General features: G+C 35.3%; 1 protein-coding gene across 2 annotated transcripts in view; it reads right to left on the bottom strand.

Annotated features, from left to right (window-relative positions):
* UBA6 (ubiquitin like modifier activating enzyme 6) overlaps positions 1–15,579 on the bottom strand; it is an 89,690-nt gene that overhangs the window by 52,116 nt on the left and 21,995 nt on the right. For both annotated transcript variants that reach the window (XM_073891758.1, XM_025887570.2), the window contains exons 3-6: positions 12,064–12,158; positions 11,269–11,297; positions 7,205–7,299; positions 6,614–6,725 (exon numbers count right to left, since the gene is read on the bottom strand). In XM_073891758.1, the coding sequence (XP_073747859.1) occupies positions 6,614–6,725; positions 7,205–7,299; positions 11,269–11,297; positions 12,064–12,158 (331 nt within the window). The remainder of the gene's footprint in view (positions 1–6,613; positions 6,726–7,204; positions 7,300–11,268; positions 11,298–12,063; positions 12,159–15,579) is intronic.

Genomic DNA, 15,579 nt, shown 5'->3' on the forward strand with positions numbered 1-15,579 from the left:
TGGCTTAGCTTGCTTTTACTTCATATATTCAACAGATTCACAATATAACGACTTTTGCTTTATGACAGTGTCATTAGTGAAACCACCAAGTCGTTATTTTAAAATAGCAAATTATAATTTTCAATGCCTATCTTTTTATCATCACTCTGAGAGATAATGAGAGCTTTTATAATCAGATCTTATCTTAAATAACTTATAAAGGTCAAAAACTTTCCTAAGATTGTTCATCTATCAAGTGGCAAAAGCAGAACTAGACTCTCAATCCAGACTTTTTCTTGCTGCTAGTTCCCATGAATTGGGTAACTCACTTTCACTACAAATATCCAGGTGTGGATTTATTCTTATTTATCTAGCTCAGAATATGGTGGGCTTCCTGCAGGGAGATATTTCTCCTCCATAGGTCTCTTACTTTTTGTACATGTCTCAATTGGGTCTGCCATGAATCCAAGGCTCCTGACCATTCTTGGGCCATTTCTCAGGATTATATTTGCTTTGTGCAAGCTTACAGAATGAGGTACTGATTTCCTCTGGAACAGAGAGCAAGCCTGTTTATTGGTTGCTATAAAACAGCAAGTTTCCCAAGCTCAGTGTTCCTCTTCTCAAAAGGAACCCATTATATGTGCAGACATCCACTGAGTCCTCTGCACTAGACTAGTGGGTTTGGGGGGAAGGCAAGAGGAAGTGAGGCAAATATAATATTCATACTTTTTTTTTTTTTTCTAAGTAGGCTCCATGCCCAGTGGGGAGCCTAACATGGGGCCTGAACTCACGACCCTGAGATCAAGAGCTGGGCTGAAATCAAATCAGAAGCTTAACTGACTGAACCACTCAGGCACCTCATAATACTCATACTTCTTACCATGCTCTGAGTAATAAAGTCCTGAGTCTCTGACCGAGGAATCTCATGTTTTCTGCCAGCAACAAATAATAGTAACAGGCTAACTTACTAAGTTTGTAAACAGAATCAAATCAAATCATTCACTGAATCTAATTTGTGTTTCGTCAATGCTGGAAAATTCTCAGCCATAATTTTTTTGAATATTGCTCTTTTCTAATACTCTCCTTCCGGAAATCTAATCTCATGAACTGAAACTTTTCATTCAAGCTCTCATTTCTTTTCTTTTTTTTTTTTTAAAGATTTTATTTGAGAGAGAGAGAGTGTGTGTGTGTGTGCACGAGCGGGGGGGAGGGGCAGAGGAAGAGAGAGAGAAGCAGACTCCCTGCCGAGCAGAGCCTGATGCGGGGGCTCGGGTCCTGCGATCATGACCTGAGCCAAAGGGAGACACTTAACCGACTGAGCCACCCAAGTGCCCAAGCTCTAATTTCTTTTAATTTCTTTCATACTTATTTTAATTTCTATGGGCTATAGTCTCAGTAATCTCCTCAGCTCTTTCAATTCTCTAATTCTTACTCCATTTCTATCTACCCACTGTTTAATCTACCCAGTGAGTTTTAATTTTTAAGACTATTTTCATTTCTAAAAGTTCTATTGGTTCTTTATCACATCTGCCTGTGTTTTTAATAATGACTTATTTCCATATTATATATTTAATTCCTTCTTTTAAGATTCAGTCAATTTGAACACCTATATTTTTAAGACCCTATCCAATTATTCTATTATCTGAAATTCCTGGAGGTTAATTCTATTCTGTTATATCCACTGACTCTTGATCACACTGCACTACATTTTCCTGTCTTCTTATTTTGTATCCTGAACTCATCTTCAAAGGGGCTTTATATACTGGAATATACTATGGCTTTGTTGAAGGTAGATTCCTCTGTATTTGTTTAGTTTGTTTCTTTCTGGCATACCAGGATATCACCAGCCTACTTCTTACGTTAAATTCTCAACTTGGGAAATTTTAGATTACAAAGAATTATAAAGTTTATCTCCAAACTGGGGTGAGGACAGGCATGTGGTTGTGAATTCCTAGAGAAGATCATTATTTTTTTCATCCAGAGCTCAAGAGAAAACAGGCAATCTTCTTGTTCTGATGGGCAAAGACTGTTCTCATCCACACTTTCATCGTATAGCTCTCTTAGGTTCTAACTTTACGAAGACGGGGTAGGTCGCAATTCCATTTCTTTATCTCATGTAAACCTATTTTGTATCTTCTGTTTCTGTGTTACCACCAATTCCCAAGAAATGTGGTTACTGAAACCAGCAACCCCTGTCTGCAAGTGACCATAGCCAATAAGTAGTTCACTGGTTTCTTTTAGCTACCTGTTCGTTTTTGGTCTCTGAGCACATCCCTTACATTATTTTGGGCTCAGATACTCATTTAAAAGAAGTCTATCAAAAATCAAATCAGTAGTCAAAAAACTTCCAGAAAACAAAAGGCCAGGAACAGATGGACTCACAGGTGAATTCCATCAAACATTTAAAGAAGAGTTAATACCTATTCTTCTCAAACTATTCCAAAAAGAGAAGACGAAGAAAAACTTTCAAATTCATTCTATGAGGCCCTGATTCTAAGCCAGATAAAGACACTACAAAAAAAGAAAACTACAGGCTAATATCTCTGATATACACAGATACAAAAATCCTCAACAAAATATTAGCAAACTGAATTCAACAATACATTAAAAAACCCTTTCTAACCAAGATTAGCAGGATTTATTTTAGGGATGCAAAATGATAAATCACATTAACAAGAGAAAGAAAAGTTTGTAATCATCATAATCTCAATAGATGCAAGAAAAGCATCTGACAAAGTACAACATACATTCATGATAAAAACTCTCCACAAAGTAGGTTACAGGGAACATACCTAAACATAATAAAGGCCATATGTGAAAAAAACCACAGCTAACATTTTTTACTCAATGATAAAAAACTGAGAGCTGTCCCTTTAAGATCAGGAACAAGTTAAGGATGCCCATTCTTACTGCTTTTATTCAACATAGTACTGGAAGTCTGAGCTGTAGCAATCAGACAAGAAAAAGAAATAAAAGGCAGCCAAAGTGATAAGGAAGAAGTAGAGCTGTCACTGTTTGCAGATGGCATGATACTATACATAGAAAACCCTAAAGACTCCACCAAAAACCTATTAGCACTGATACAGGAATTCAGTAATATCACGGTTTACAAAATTAATATACAGAAATCTATTTTCTATACCAATATGAAGTAGCAGAAAGACAAATTAAGAAAACAATCTCATTTACAATTGCACCAAAAAAATAAAATACCTAAAAATATAATTAACCAAGGAGGTAAAAGACCTTTACTCTGAAAACTATTAATGCTGATAATAGAAATTAAAGACACAATACAACATATGGAAAGATATTCCATGCTCATGGATTTGAAGAATTAATATCGTTAAGAAGTCCATATTATCCAAAGCAATCTATAGATTTAATGCAATCCCTATCAAAATACCAACATTTTTCACAGAACTACAACAAATAATACAAAAAATACTATGGAACCACAAAAGACTCTAAACAGCCAAAGCAATCTAGAGAAAGAAGAACAAAGCTGGAGGTATCACAATCCCAGATTTCAAGATATACCATAAAGCTGTAGTAATCAAAACAGTATGGTACTGGCACAAAAAGAGACACATAGATCAACAGAATAGAGAGCCCTAGAAATAAACCCATGCTTATATGTTCAATTAATCTAAAACAAGGGAGGCAAGAATGTGCAGTGGGGAAAAGGCAGTTTTCCACAAATGGTGCTGGGAAACTGGAACAGCTACATGTAAAAGAATCAGAATGGATCACTTTCTTATACTAAACACAAAAATGAACTCAAAATGGATAAAGATCTAAGTGTGAAACCTGAAACCATAAAACTCCCTGAAGAAAACAGAGGCAGTAATCTCTTTGACATCAGCCACAGCAACATTTTTCTAGATATGTCACCATGGGCAAGGGAAACAAAAGCAAAAATAAACTATTGGGACTTTATCAAAGCTTTTGCATAGTGAAGGAAACCATCAACAAAATGAAAAGGCAGACTACTAAATGGGAGAAGATATCTGCAAAATGATATATCTGATATGGGGTTAATATGTAAAGTATATAAAAAAAATATTTAACACAGCACCAAAATCCCAAATAATCTGATTAAAAAATGAGCAGAGGACTTGAATAGACGTTTTCCAATGACATACAGATGGCCAACAGACAGGTGAAAAGATGCTCAACATTACTCATCATCAAGGAAATGCAAATGAAAACCACAACAAGGTATCACATCACATCTGTCAGAATGGCTAAAATCAAAAAGGTAAGAAATATCAAGTATTGGCAAGGATGTGGGGAAAAAGGAACCCTTTTGCGCTGTTGGTGGGAATGCAAACTGTGGAAAAGCTATAATGGAATATTACTCAGCCATAAAAAAGAATAAGATCTTGCCACTTGCAACAACATGGATGGACCTACACAGTATTATGCTAAATGAAATAAGCAAATACTGTATGATCTCACTTGCTTGTGAAATCTAAAAAAATAAAAGAAATGAACAAAGAAACAAAAAACCAGACTTTCAAACAGAAAGAACAAAATGGTGGTTGCTAGAGGGGAGATGGGTAGGGTGATTGGTAAAATAGGTAAAGAGGATGATGAGGTACAAACTTCCAGTTATAAAATAAGTCATAATGATGAAAAGTACAGCATTGGGAATATAGTTAGTAATATTGTAATAACATTGTTTGGTGACAGATAGTGACTACACTTATCATGGTGAACAATGCGTAATGCATAGAATTGTTGAATCATTATGCTGGATACCTGAAACTAATATAACACTGTATGTTAATTATACTTCAATAAAAAAATTAAAAAATACAAGGAAGTCTATTAAACAGTTTGATTTAGGAAGTCTATTACCCGTCTTTATAGAAGATGGATTTCAAGTTATCTAGTCCAGAATGGAAGTCTACACTGGTTTTTAAATTGGTACGATATTATCATTATAATAATAAATGTATCTTTTGGACATCATCCAAGGTTCCTGGCACATAGATCCTAAAACTCTTATAATTTCCTATATAAGAGCTATCAAGGCATGTTTTGTTATAGTATTTAGTTTTGTCCCAAATCCTGAAATAGCTCCAGTGATTAAGGTAAAATAACATCTTTTCATAACAAGCCCCTTTCAGCTATACCTGAGTTTAGATTAATGAAATGACTTTTGGAAGCCCCCTAAAGATGGGGGCTGATTGTTAGGGGAACCAACCTTGTGATTTGAAGGTCAGAACTTTTAGCCCTATGTCTCAGACCTCCAGGGAGGAGACAGGGGCTGGAGATTTACTTAATTGCTAAAGATCAATCATTTAATCAATTGTGCATCCATAATGAAGCCTTCATAAAAAATCCCTGAAAAAGGGGCTGAGAGAGCTTCCAGATTCATGGAGGTGCTGAAGGGGGCATACTTGGAGAGGGCATGGAAGCTGTGTGCCCCTTTCCTCATACATTGTTCTATGCATCTCTTCCATCTGACTGTTCCTGAGTTACAGCTTTTTAAATAAACCAATCTGGTAAGTAAACTGTTTTCCTGCATTCTGTGAGCCACTCTGGCAAATTAAATGGACCCTAGGAAGGGGATGTGGGAACCTGTGATTTATGTAGCCAGTCCTCAGAAGCACAGAGTAACAACCTGGACTTGTGATTCATGTCAGAAACGGGGCAAAGAAGGGGTTCTTGTGGGAATGAATCCTTAATGTGTGGGATGTGAAGTTATCTTCTCTAGATAGATAGTGTCAAAACGGAAATGAACTGTAGGACACTGAACTAGGTGTCCAGGGAGTTGGAGAACTGCTTGGCTGGGGGAAAAACCCATACACATATGGTCACACAGTGTCAAAAGTAGAGAGTAAAGGTGAAACACAGGAGTGTTTCTCCCTAAATGGGCAATATCGTAATTTAATCACAGAGAAAATCAGGGTCAATCTAATCACTTTTAAAACATCTAAGGTGTTGAGAATTGTTTTTATTATTTTTAACCTTAACTAAAGTAGACTGAATGTTGATCTGCAATTTTCATTCCTCTGCAATCGGATTATACATCATCCTTTGCCCATTGCCTTAGAAGAGCAGAGTGTACTTTCCTGCTCCTCAACTTTGGGCCTGACCATGTGACTTGCTTTGGCCAGTGAAATATTAATGGGAGTAACATGAACGGAAGCTTCAAATGTGTTTATAGTTGGACTTGCCCTTTTGCATTTCTTTTGTTGCCATGACACCATGGCCTTGGTGGCCTCCTCGTTCTAGAAGAGAGGCATATGGAACAAAACACAGACTCTGCAATTTGAGTTCAGCCTAGAACAGCTGAACTCCAACTGACATGCAGATGCAGAAGAAAGAAATACATGTTGCTAGAAACCACTGAGTTTTGGGTAGTTTTTTATGAACACTACTGTGAAAGTAGCTGGGTTTCCACATGTATATGGTCTTTAGTCAAATGTAATGATTTTGTCAGTAGTTCTGAGGCCCTTTCCCTAAAATGGAGCATTTGAAAGGTATTACTCTAAAGGAAGTCTTTTAACCTAAAATTTTCTGTTCTGCTCAAGAGACTAGGTTTAATTAATTATATACTACAATACTTAGCAATCTGCCTTGTAATCTGTCAATAACGTCTAATATAAAATAGAGTACCAACCTGGAATTTATCTAAGAAGGAGAGATCTGTAGTTTCATTTAAAGGAACAGAAGATGATGTGACATGAACATATGGATTTAGTTCTGCAATATGTTTAAGTACAGCTTCAGCCCTAAAAAAAAAAAAAAAGACTTTTACAATTCTTTCGTTCAACAACCCAATCCCGCATACTTGGGACACTTTGACGACATCAGAGAAACCTGAATGTTAGAAAATTTCAATGAAAACTTAAACTATAGAGGAAGAAAGAAGGTAAGACTTATCTTTACATATAACTATACAATCTTGAGATGAGACGTAGTAAGCCATATAATCTCAAAGTGTACTGCTATGGTTCCAAGCTCATGACGTCTTTTAATAATTCAGGATTAATAATGATGTTTAACAATCTTAAATTCATTTCTAGGTAGCAATATGAATATCTTAAAAATTTCACAAATATAAAGAATTAAAAAGTATATGTTAACACTTATTTTCTATGGTGATGTGAATGTATGGTGATAAGTCCACAGTTCTGTTCTGGGCACAGAAAATATTCTAAGTAATTGCAAGAGTAAAAAAAAAAAAAATAACAAAATATCCTATCTTCACCTGTTTCTCATATTAACAACATCATCTTCACAGAGAAAGAAGTTGGTTCCTAGATCCCATGTTTGGCATTTTTCTGTATCATGAATGGTAAGTGCCTTCGAAAAAGAGAAAAACCTCTGTTAAAGTCAGGAATAAGACAACTATCTCCAATACCATTTATATTGTATCAGAATTATCCTGTGTAATTAGACAATACAAAGTAATTAAAAGCTTAAGAATTGGGAAGGATATAAAGTTGGATTCATTCACAGAAGGTATGACCACATACATCTGGAAACCCAGGAAAATTAATGGAAAACTACTTTAACACTTAAGAGAATTTTAATTTAGGAAAGTAGCATGTTATATTAATCAAAATACAAAAAATCAAAAGAACTCACAAACATTTCCAAATGCTCTATGTTCAAAGTAAGATAACTAACTGGAAAGAACATTTTTAACTTATATTAGAGATCTTACAGAAAATGGGGCAAGGTATAGAACATGGAGTATACTGAAAAAGAAATGCATATGGTCCTTTAAAGTATTTAAGCAGGTTCAACCCTGTTCAAGAATGGAATACCTTAGTTCATTCATCAGAATGTCATAAATCCAAAAGTTTGATAATATACTCTATTGGTGAATGAGGTGAATCAGGCATTCTCCTATATTATTGGTGGGAATGTAGAGTGGAATAACCCCAGTGGAAAAGAATTTGGCAATCTCTAGCAAACTGTGTTTTATTCTTTGACACAGCAATCCTACTTTTAAGAATCTATCACAAAGACACACTGGGAAAGATACAAAAAAACATTAAGTACAAGAGTATTAACTGTAGCACTATTTTATTTATTTATTTATTTATTTATTCATTCACGAGAGACACAGAGAGAGAGAGAGAGAGAGAGAGAGAGAGAGGCAGGCAGAGGGAGAAGCAGGCTCCCAAGGAGCAGGGAGCCTGATGCAGGACTCGATCCCAGAACCCTGGGATCATGACCCGAGCTGAAGGCAGACGCTTAACCATCTGAGCCACTCAGGCGCCCAGCACTATTTTTAATAGAAAAGACCCAAAGATAATAAAAACGTCCACCAATAAGGAACTGGGTAATAATATATGATACATCCATACAATGTATATCCATGCAGCTATAAAAATAGAATGAAATATATATAGTTAACATTAGGGAGTAATCCCAGGATATGTTGTTAAGTGATAAGGAGCAAGGTGGAGGCAAGTATGGCACTTCACCTAAGAAAGGCATGTGGAGATAAATATGTATACATACACATATATAGATTGCATATTTGTATATATGCACTTGCTTATATTTAAAAACATGAAAAAAAGGTGGGCAATCTAATAAGGGAAGGAGGGAATTGAGTAGAGAGAAGGTAGACTTATCTGAATAAACCTTGCTTTATAATTTCTACTTTGTATTTTTTTTTTTTTTTAGAGAGAGTGAGAGCATGTGGCTGGAGGGTGGGTGTTGGGGGCATAGAGGGAGAAGCAGAGAGAGAATCTTAAGCAGGCGGCTCCATGCCCAGTGCAGAGCCCAGGGTGGGACTTGATCTCACAACCCTGAGATCATGACCTGAGACGAAACCAAGAGTTGGACATTTAACCGACTGAACCACCCAGGCGCCCCTATAATTTCCACTTTAAATCATGTAAGTCTTATAACAGTAAAGGTATGTTAAATTTAAAAAAGTGATCCCTAAAAATCCACTACTACTACTTTCTAAACAGTAGTTAATATGCCTGCCAAATCTAGATGGGATTTTTCCTAAGGATAAAAAAATCATAAAGTGATTTCAATAATTATATTGTTATTAAAAATACTGAAATTGTTATGCTGAACTTATGTCATAAATAGGTATAATATAATATAGGATAAAGCAAATACATAATTAGGTCCATGTCATTAAAACTCAAACCCTTAGAGTAAGACAAGAGATACAAATACAAAATCACAAAATTAAAGAGATAGATACACTATCATCCTAAACTTGAAACTCAGAAATTTCAGTGTTCACTCATGATGAATTTTCTAGCTCTGTCCACTGAAAAGACTTTACCATCAGTGACAAAGACTACTAGGGTTGTATCAAAAGGACTCCAGAACTTGATGAAGATGCCAATAAGGAAAGATGAAACTATTTAAGCATCAACGAGAATAACAACTACATTGGATCAAAACAAATCAGATATTCAAATCCACGTTTATCATGATGTTTATGTACACACACATGCCACACAAGTTCACTAGTCACTGCTGGGGGATGATAGGAACTACTGATTTTGAAACCTGGTAAATAAAGGGTGAAAAAAAAATCAAGTATTTATCCTGCCTTTTATGCATGTACAAACTACACTTTAGTGAAACCGAGTATGTGATGAATGGAAAATTGTCTAAAATATTATTCCAGCTAACAAATCAAAAAGAAATGACAGAATTAGAATATCATTATCCTTAATGAAATAATGAATCTAGGCAATGATCATTAATAGCTAGTAATAATCATAAAAACAAGGCCAACAGATTATGATTTCCTCCTGATGAGAAAACATAAAATTATCTGTGAAGCAGCAACAATCAAATCTGAATTTGAATCTCTGGATAGAACCACCAGTTTACAGGAAATACAAGGGCAGAGGTATATGTGACAAATGACCTGGTTTCATTCACAAGTACATTCTAAGGGGAAAAAAATCAGGGAAGGGAAATCTATACATTGAAAGAAATCAAGTTCAGTATATGACTTGACTTGGATCCTGATTAGAACAAAACAAATAAAATTTTCATAAGACAATTGGGAAAATTTGAATTCTAACTGGGTATCTGATGATTGAGGTAGGCAAGCTATAATAAAGCCCCAATGACTCCCAATTCCTGTTACTCAGGCCTTCGTGTAATTCCCTTTCCTTACATTCATAAACTAGTGAATTGCTTTTACCAAACAACCATAGATAATGGAATGTCACTTCTGAAATTAGGTTACAAAAGACTGTGATTTCTTTTGCTAATACATTTCCTTTCTTGTCTTCTTGCTGGCTTACTCTGATGAAGCAGACTGCCATATTGTGAGCTTCCTATGGAAAGGGTCACATTTCAAGGAACTGAGGGAAACCTCCAACCAAGAGCCAGCAAGGAAATGAAGTAGGAATACGAAGTGGAACAGCCTTGCCAGTGAATCCTGTCAATCACTATGTGAGCGAGCTTGGGAAGCAGATTCTTTCCCTAGCCTGGAGATGACTGCAGCCCTGCCAATATCGTGATTGGAGCCTCATGAGAGATCCTCAAACAGAGGAACCATCTAAGATGGCCCTGGTAAGTTTTAAGTTGCTAAGTTTTGGGGTAATTTGTTTTCAGCAATAGCTAACTAAGACAATGCTATTAGGGAATTGGTTACATTTTTAGGTGGGTGTGAAAATGGTATTGTGGTTATGCTTCCAAAAGGCACCATTATCATTTAGAGATATATACTAATATATTTAAGGATGATATAATAGGATGTCTCCGGGTTTTTTTTTTTTTATTATTAGTTTCAGAGGTAGAATTTAGTGATCCATCAGTTGCAAATAATATGCAGTGCTCATTACAGCAACTGCCCTCCTTAATGCCCATCACATAATTATCCCCCCTCCTCCCTCCTCCAGCAACCTCAGTTTGTTTCACAGAGTTCCGGGTCTCTTATGGTTTGTCTCCTCCTCAATTTTCATCTTATTTTATTTTTCCTTCCCTTCCCCTATGTGGATGTCTGAGTTTTATATCAAAATAATTTGGTGGTTGGGAAACAGTGGGGAATGGGAAAGAGAAAACATGGGACAATTTTGTCTATGAGCAGGTAATTGCAGCTGCATGATGGGTACATGGGGTTTTGTTAAGACTATTCTTTTGTCATATAAGTTTGAAATTTTCTGTAATAGCTTTTTTAAAAAGAGGAAAATACAGCATTAAAACAATTTTGCTACTAAATGAAGAAGCAGCAATAATTAGGCCAAAGTGTAAACAAATATTACCACTAATGATGAGCAAAAAAAAAAAGTTCACAATTATTTTTACCAAGGACATTTACTCACTTACCTTAATTCCTGCAAGAACAAGATTCTTTGCTATGAAGGAAAAAGAAAAAGGAATAGCTTAATATTAAGAATGTATATTAGATAGTTTTGATGGAGCTTGGTAACATCTCTGGATAATTTTAACTTTTTTACTACCGAAGAAATACAAGTTCCTTAGAAAATGCAGACGAACAAAAAGGAAAAAGTTAAATTTTCTATCATACCACACTGAGATATAATACACTAAAATTTCAGTGTATTATTTCAGACAGGCTGTTATAAATATATGTGTGTGTGCTCTATCATAATGAATTAAAGATACAGAAATGAAAAAAAAAGATAGAGAAATGATCATTAATGGCTATTATCATAACAAAGAGAAGCAAAAGAGTCATTACTGGCTCCTTGTGGAAGAATATTAACAGTATACAGTGTTATAGTGAAATAGTGTTGTCAAGGCGCGCCTGGGTGGCTCAGTTGGTTAAGTGTCTGCCTTTGACTCAGGTCATGATCCCAGGGTCCTGGGACTGAGCCCCACGTCAGGATCCTTGCTCAGTGGGGAGCCTGCTCCTCCCTCTGCTCCTCCCCCTTGCTCCTGTTTGCTCTCCCTCTCAAATAAATAAGTAAATTGTAAAAAAAAAAAAAGAAGAAAAGAAAAGAAATAGTGTTGCCAAAAGAATCAAAACTGAATCTTCTCAAGGTTTTGGATCTAACTTCCTTTATAGGTAAAAATATATACAAGGGAAAGAAATTAAATTCTTTACCTTATGTTGCTCAAAGTGTCATATAAAAAATTATGAATAAAGATACTACTTACCAATTTCCAAACCAAGACCGCCCATACCACTTAAGAAAACATGGGACTTGGCCATCTTCTGCATTGCTGTGTCTCCAAGAACGTACCTCTGTCGACTATAGGTAAAACACAATAAAAAACAAATTATTTCACCAAAATTACATATCCTTTAAGGTTGTTTGCAAATGAATAGCCTAGCAACTAGATCCTGCCACAGACCTGTTTTGGATCACTTGCACAGTGTTTAATGTTTCTAAATTAACTGCCAAATATATGACATATTCTGAAAAAACTGAAGATCTGTCACCACCTTCTCACATAGCAACAAACAGATGGAGCTAAGTAGGAGCTGTCCTGTTTAGATAGGGAGGATTATGTCTCTAGACTTGCCACAGTTCCCATCCTGCTCCTTTCATTTATTACCTCAGGGGCCACTACAGGGGTCTGAGTTTGTTATCTCCACTTTAAGTCTTTACTGTAAACAGGATTTCTAAGACAAAAAAATTGGTTCCCTTCTTGGAGTTTAGATGACTTATAGCAATTTTCTATTATTTTATTTATTTCTTTTTATAAGTAATATCTACGCCCAACATAGGGCTCACACTCCCGACCTCAAGATCAAGAGTTGCATGCTTTATCAACTGAGCCAGCCAGGTGCCCCCAAACATTACTTTAAATATAAATGCTGATAAAGTATATAAGGGATATTATTAAGCCATCCATATTAATAGCCACAAGGTAGCATCAGAACGGAAATTTCAAAAAATACGTATTGGCTATTTAAAAAAGTCAGATACAATAATAAAGGCAACAGAAAGTTAATTTGAAATAACAGTGATAAACTTGATGCTATACCAAGGTTTTGAAGATAATGGACATTCCAATGGATTCTTAACAAGAATCACTGAAAGATGAGTTAAGTACAGATAACTAAACCCTTTGGTTTAGAAGATTTTTTTTGGAATGCACAAAATACATGCTGGTTTAATTATGTTTTTTTAGTGTATATATATATATGTGTATATATATATATATATATGTTTACTTGATTTCTGTATTTCAACTATTTATGTTCAATTTAAAAGCCTGAAAAGGGTTTTCTTGTCTAGTCAGAAGAAACTTTATAAACATAAGCTGTTATTTCCTTCCTTATTCCTTTATTTACTTATTATTTATTTGGTACAGAGAGAGAGAGAGAGAGAACAAGTAGGGGGAGTGGGAGAGGGAGAAGCAGGCTCCCCGCTGAGCAGGGAGCCTGATGTGGGACTCGATCCCAGGATGCTGGGATCACGACCTGAACCGAAGGCAGATGCTTAACTGACAGAGCCATCCAGGCGCCCCCCTTCCTTATTCCTGCAAAATATAATAAAACCTAGACTTTTCTTTTTAAATCAGTATTTACCATTTCTTTTTCAGAGATCCAAACCATCCATTTAGTCATCAAATATTTGCTGAACATCTGCTATGGTATTTATAGAATTGTGTATTATATAGTCTTTGCCATCCTTATTTGTGTAACCCTAAGCAGTATATTTGTCTGTTTTGGAACTTTATATAAATGGGATCATTTTGAATATTGTCTTATGTGTCATGCCTCTTTTGAATGATATTGTATTTATGAGATTTACTTATTATCAATGCATGTGGCTATTCATTAATTTTCAGTTGTTTTATTCTATTGTACTGTACTATTCTATTGTAATAACATACCATAATTTAACTATTCTATAGTTTTGTAGCATGGCTTCTTTTTTAAAGTTTATTTATTTATTTAGTAATCTCTATACTCAATGTGGGGCTCAAATTCAAAACCCTGAGATCAAGAGTCTTATGCTCGTCTGACTGAGCCAGCGAGGCACCCCTGTTATTCTATAGTTTTGAGACAGTTACTTATAGTGAGACTATGAGCATTCTTAGATATGTCTCATGATACACATGTGTATGTAGCAGTTTCTACAGATATATTTATAGCATAATATATCTAGGAGAAGAAATGCAGGGATAACTTTATTAGATAATGCCAAACTGTTTTTCTGAAGTGTACCAAATAACTCTCCTCCTGCAGTATATCAAAGTCCCTGTAGTTTCACATCTTTAATGTGTAGGAAAAATTAACAGCAGGGCTGGTCATTGGCCTGCTTACAAGGCTAGCCTTGGCTGGTGTCTTCTCTTTTTTCCTAATTTCCTGAAATAAAAACTTTAATTAGTTTTCAGGTTTTCTTTTCTAAAATACACATGTAAAACTTGAACTGATCTTAAAAAGCATCCCAAGTTTTGATACACAGTACTTCTTTATTATTTTCCAGTTTTAATTATGATTCATTTTTGACTTATGGGTTAATCTGAAGTGTATTTTTAAGCTTCTAACTTCATGGGGAATATTCTAGTTATCTTTTGTGTTAGTTACTTCTAGCCTAAATGCATTGTGAATAGATCTATATGATTTCATTTTTTAGTATTTGAGAATTTGCAAATGTTGCAAATATTCCATGGGCTCTTAAAACAGAATGTACTCAACAGCTGGTTAGATACATTCTTTATATATAAAATTATATTAATTTTAATAACCATGTTGCTGAATTCTATACCCATTCTGATTTTTTTGTCTGTTTGTTCTCTTGATTACTAAAAGCCAACATTTAAACCCCTTCACCAATACAATGGTAAATTTGTCTGTTCTTGTATATCAGAACCTTAACAGTGCTGACATGTAATAACTGCTAACACTGAGTGTTTATTATGCACCACATATTGTTTTAGTGTTTTACTTGTATTAACTCATTTAATCTTCACAAAATTCTACAAATCCTATTATTATTATTATTCCATTTTTACAGAAAGGAAAACTTGAACACAGAGAAATTAAATAATTTATAAACAGTGGAGGTAAGACTCAATTCAGGCAGTCTGGCCTTAGCATCCATACTCTTTTTTTTAAATCAAATGCATTCTTATTTTTTTTTAGATTTTATTTATTTATTTGAGAGAGAGAGAGAGCATAAGCAGGGGGAGTGGGAAAGTGAGGAGCAGGCTCCCAGCTGAGCAGGGAGCCCGATGTGGGGCTTGATCCCTGGACGCTGGGTTCATGACCTGAGCTGAAGGCAGCCGCTAAACCGAGTGAGCCACCCACGTGCCCCAGCATCCATACTCTTACCCACTATGCTACAATGCATGTAGATTACGAAAGTCAAATCATTCTAATAAGGTTTACTGGAGGAATAAGAAAAATCAGTTCCCTGACCTAACTCTTCCCTACCCAGATTCCTATACACCAAAGGCAACCACTCTTAATTCTTTTAGTTGTTTCTTCTAATATTTACCCCCTTTTTTCCAGTAATATGTTTATACTTTTATTTCTTGATTTTTCAGTTTTATATATAACCTATTAACTTCCTACTAACATGAAAAGTCTTTCTGAAATACAAATCTGGTCAAATCATTCTCCTGCTTTAAAAACTCCAATGGTTTCCTATTTCCCTTATGATTCAGTCTAGATTCTAATATTAGTCACAAGGCCGTTCATAAGCTAGTCTCTGC

Source organism: Callorhinus ursinus, unplaced genomic scaffold (genome assembly GCF_003265705.2).
Source record: "Callorhinus ursinus isolate GAN/ISIS: 27379988/994484 unplaced genomic scaffold, GSC_fseal_2.0 scaffold4, whole genome shotgun sequence".
NCBI classification, from domain to species: Eukaryota; Metazoa; Chordata; class Mammalia; order Carnivora; family Otariidae; genus Callorhinus; species Callorhinus ursinus.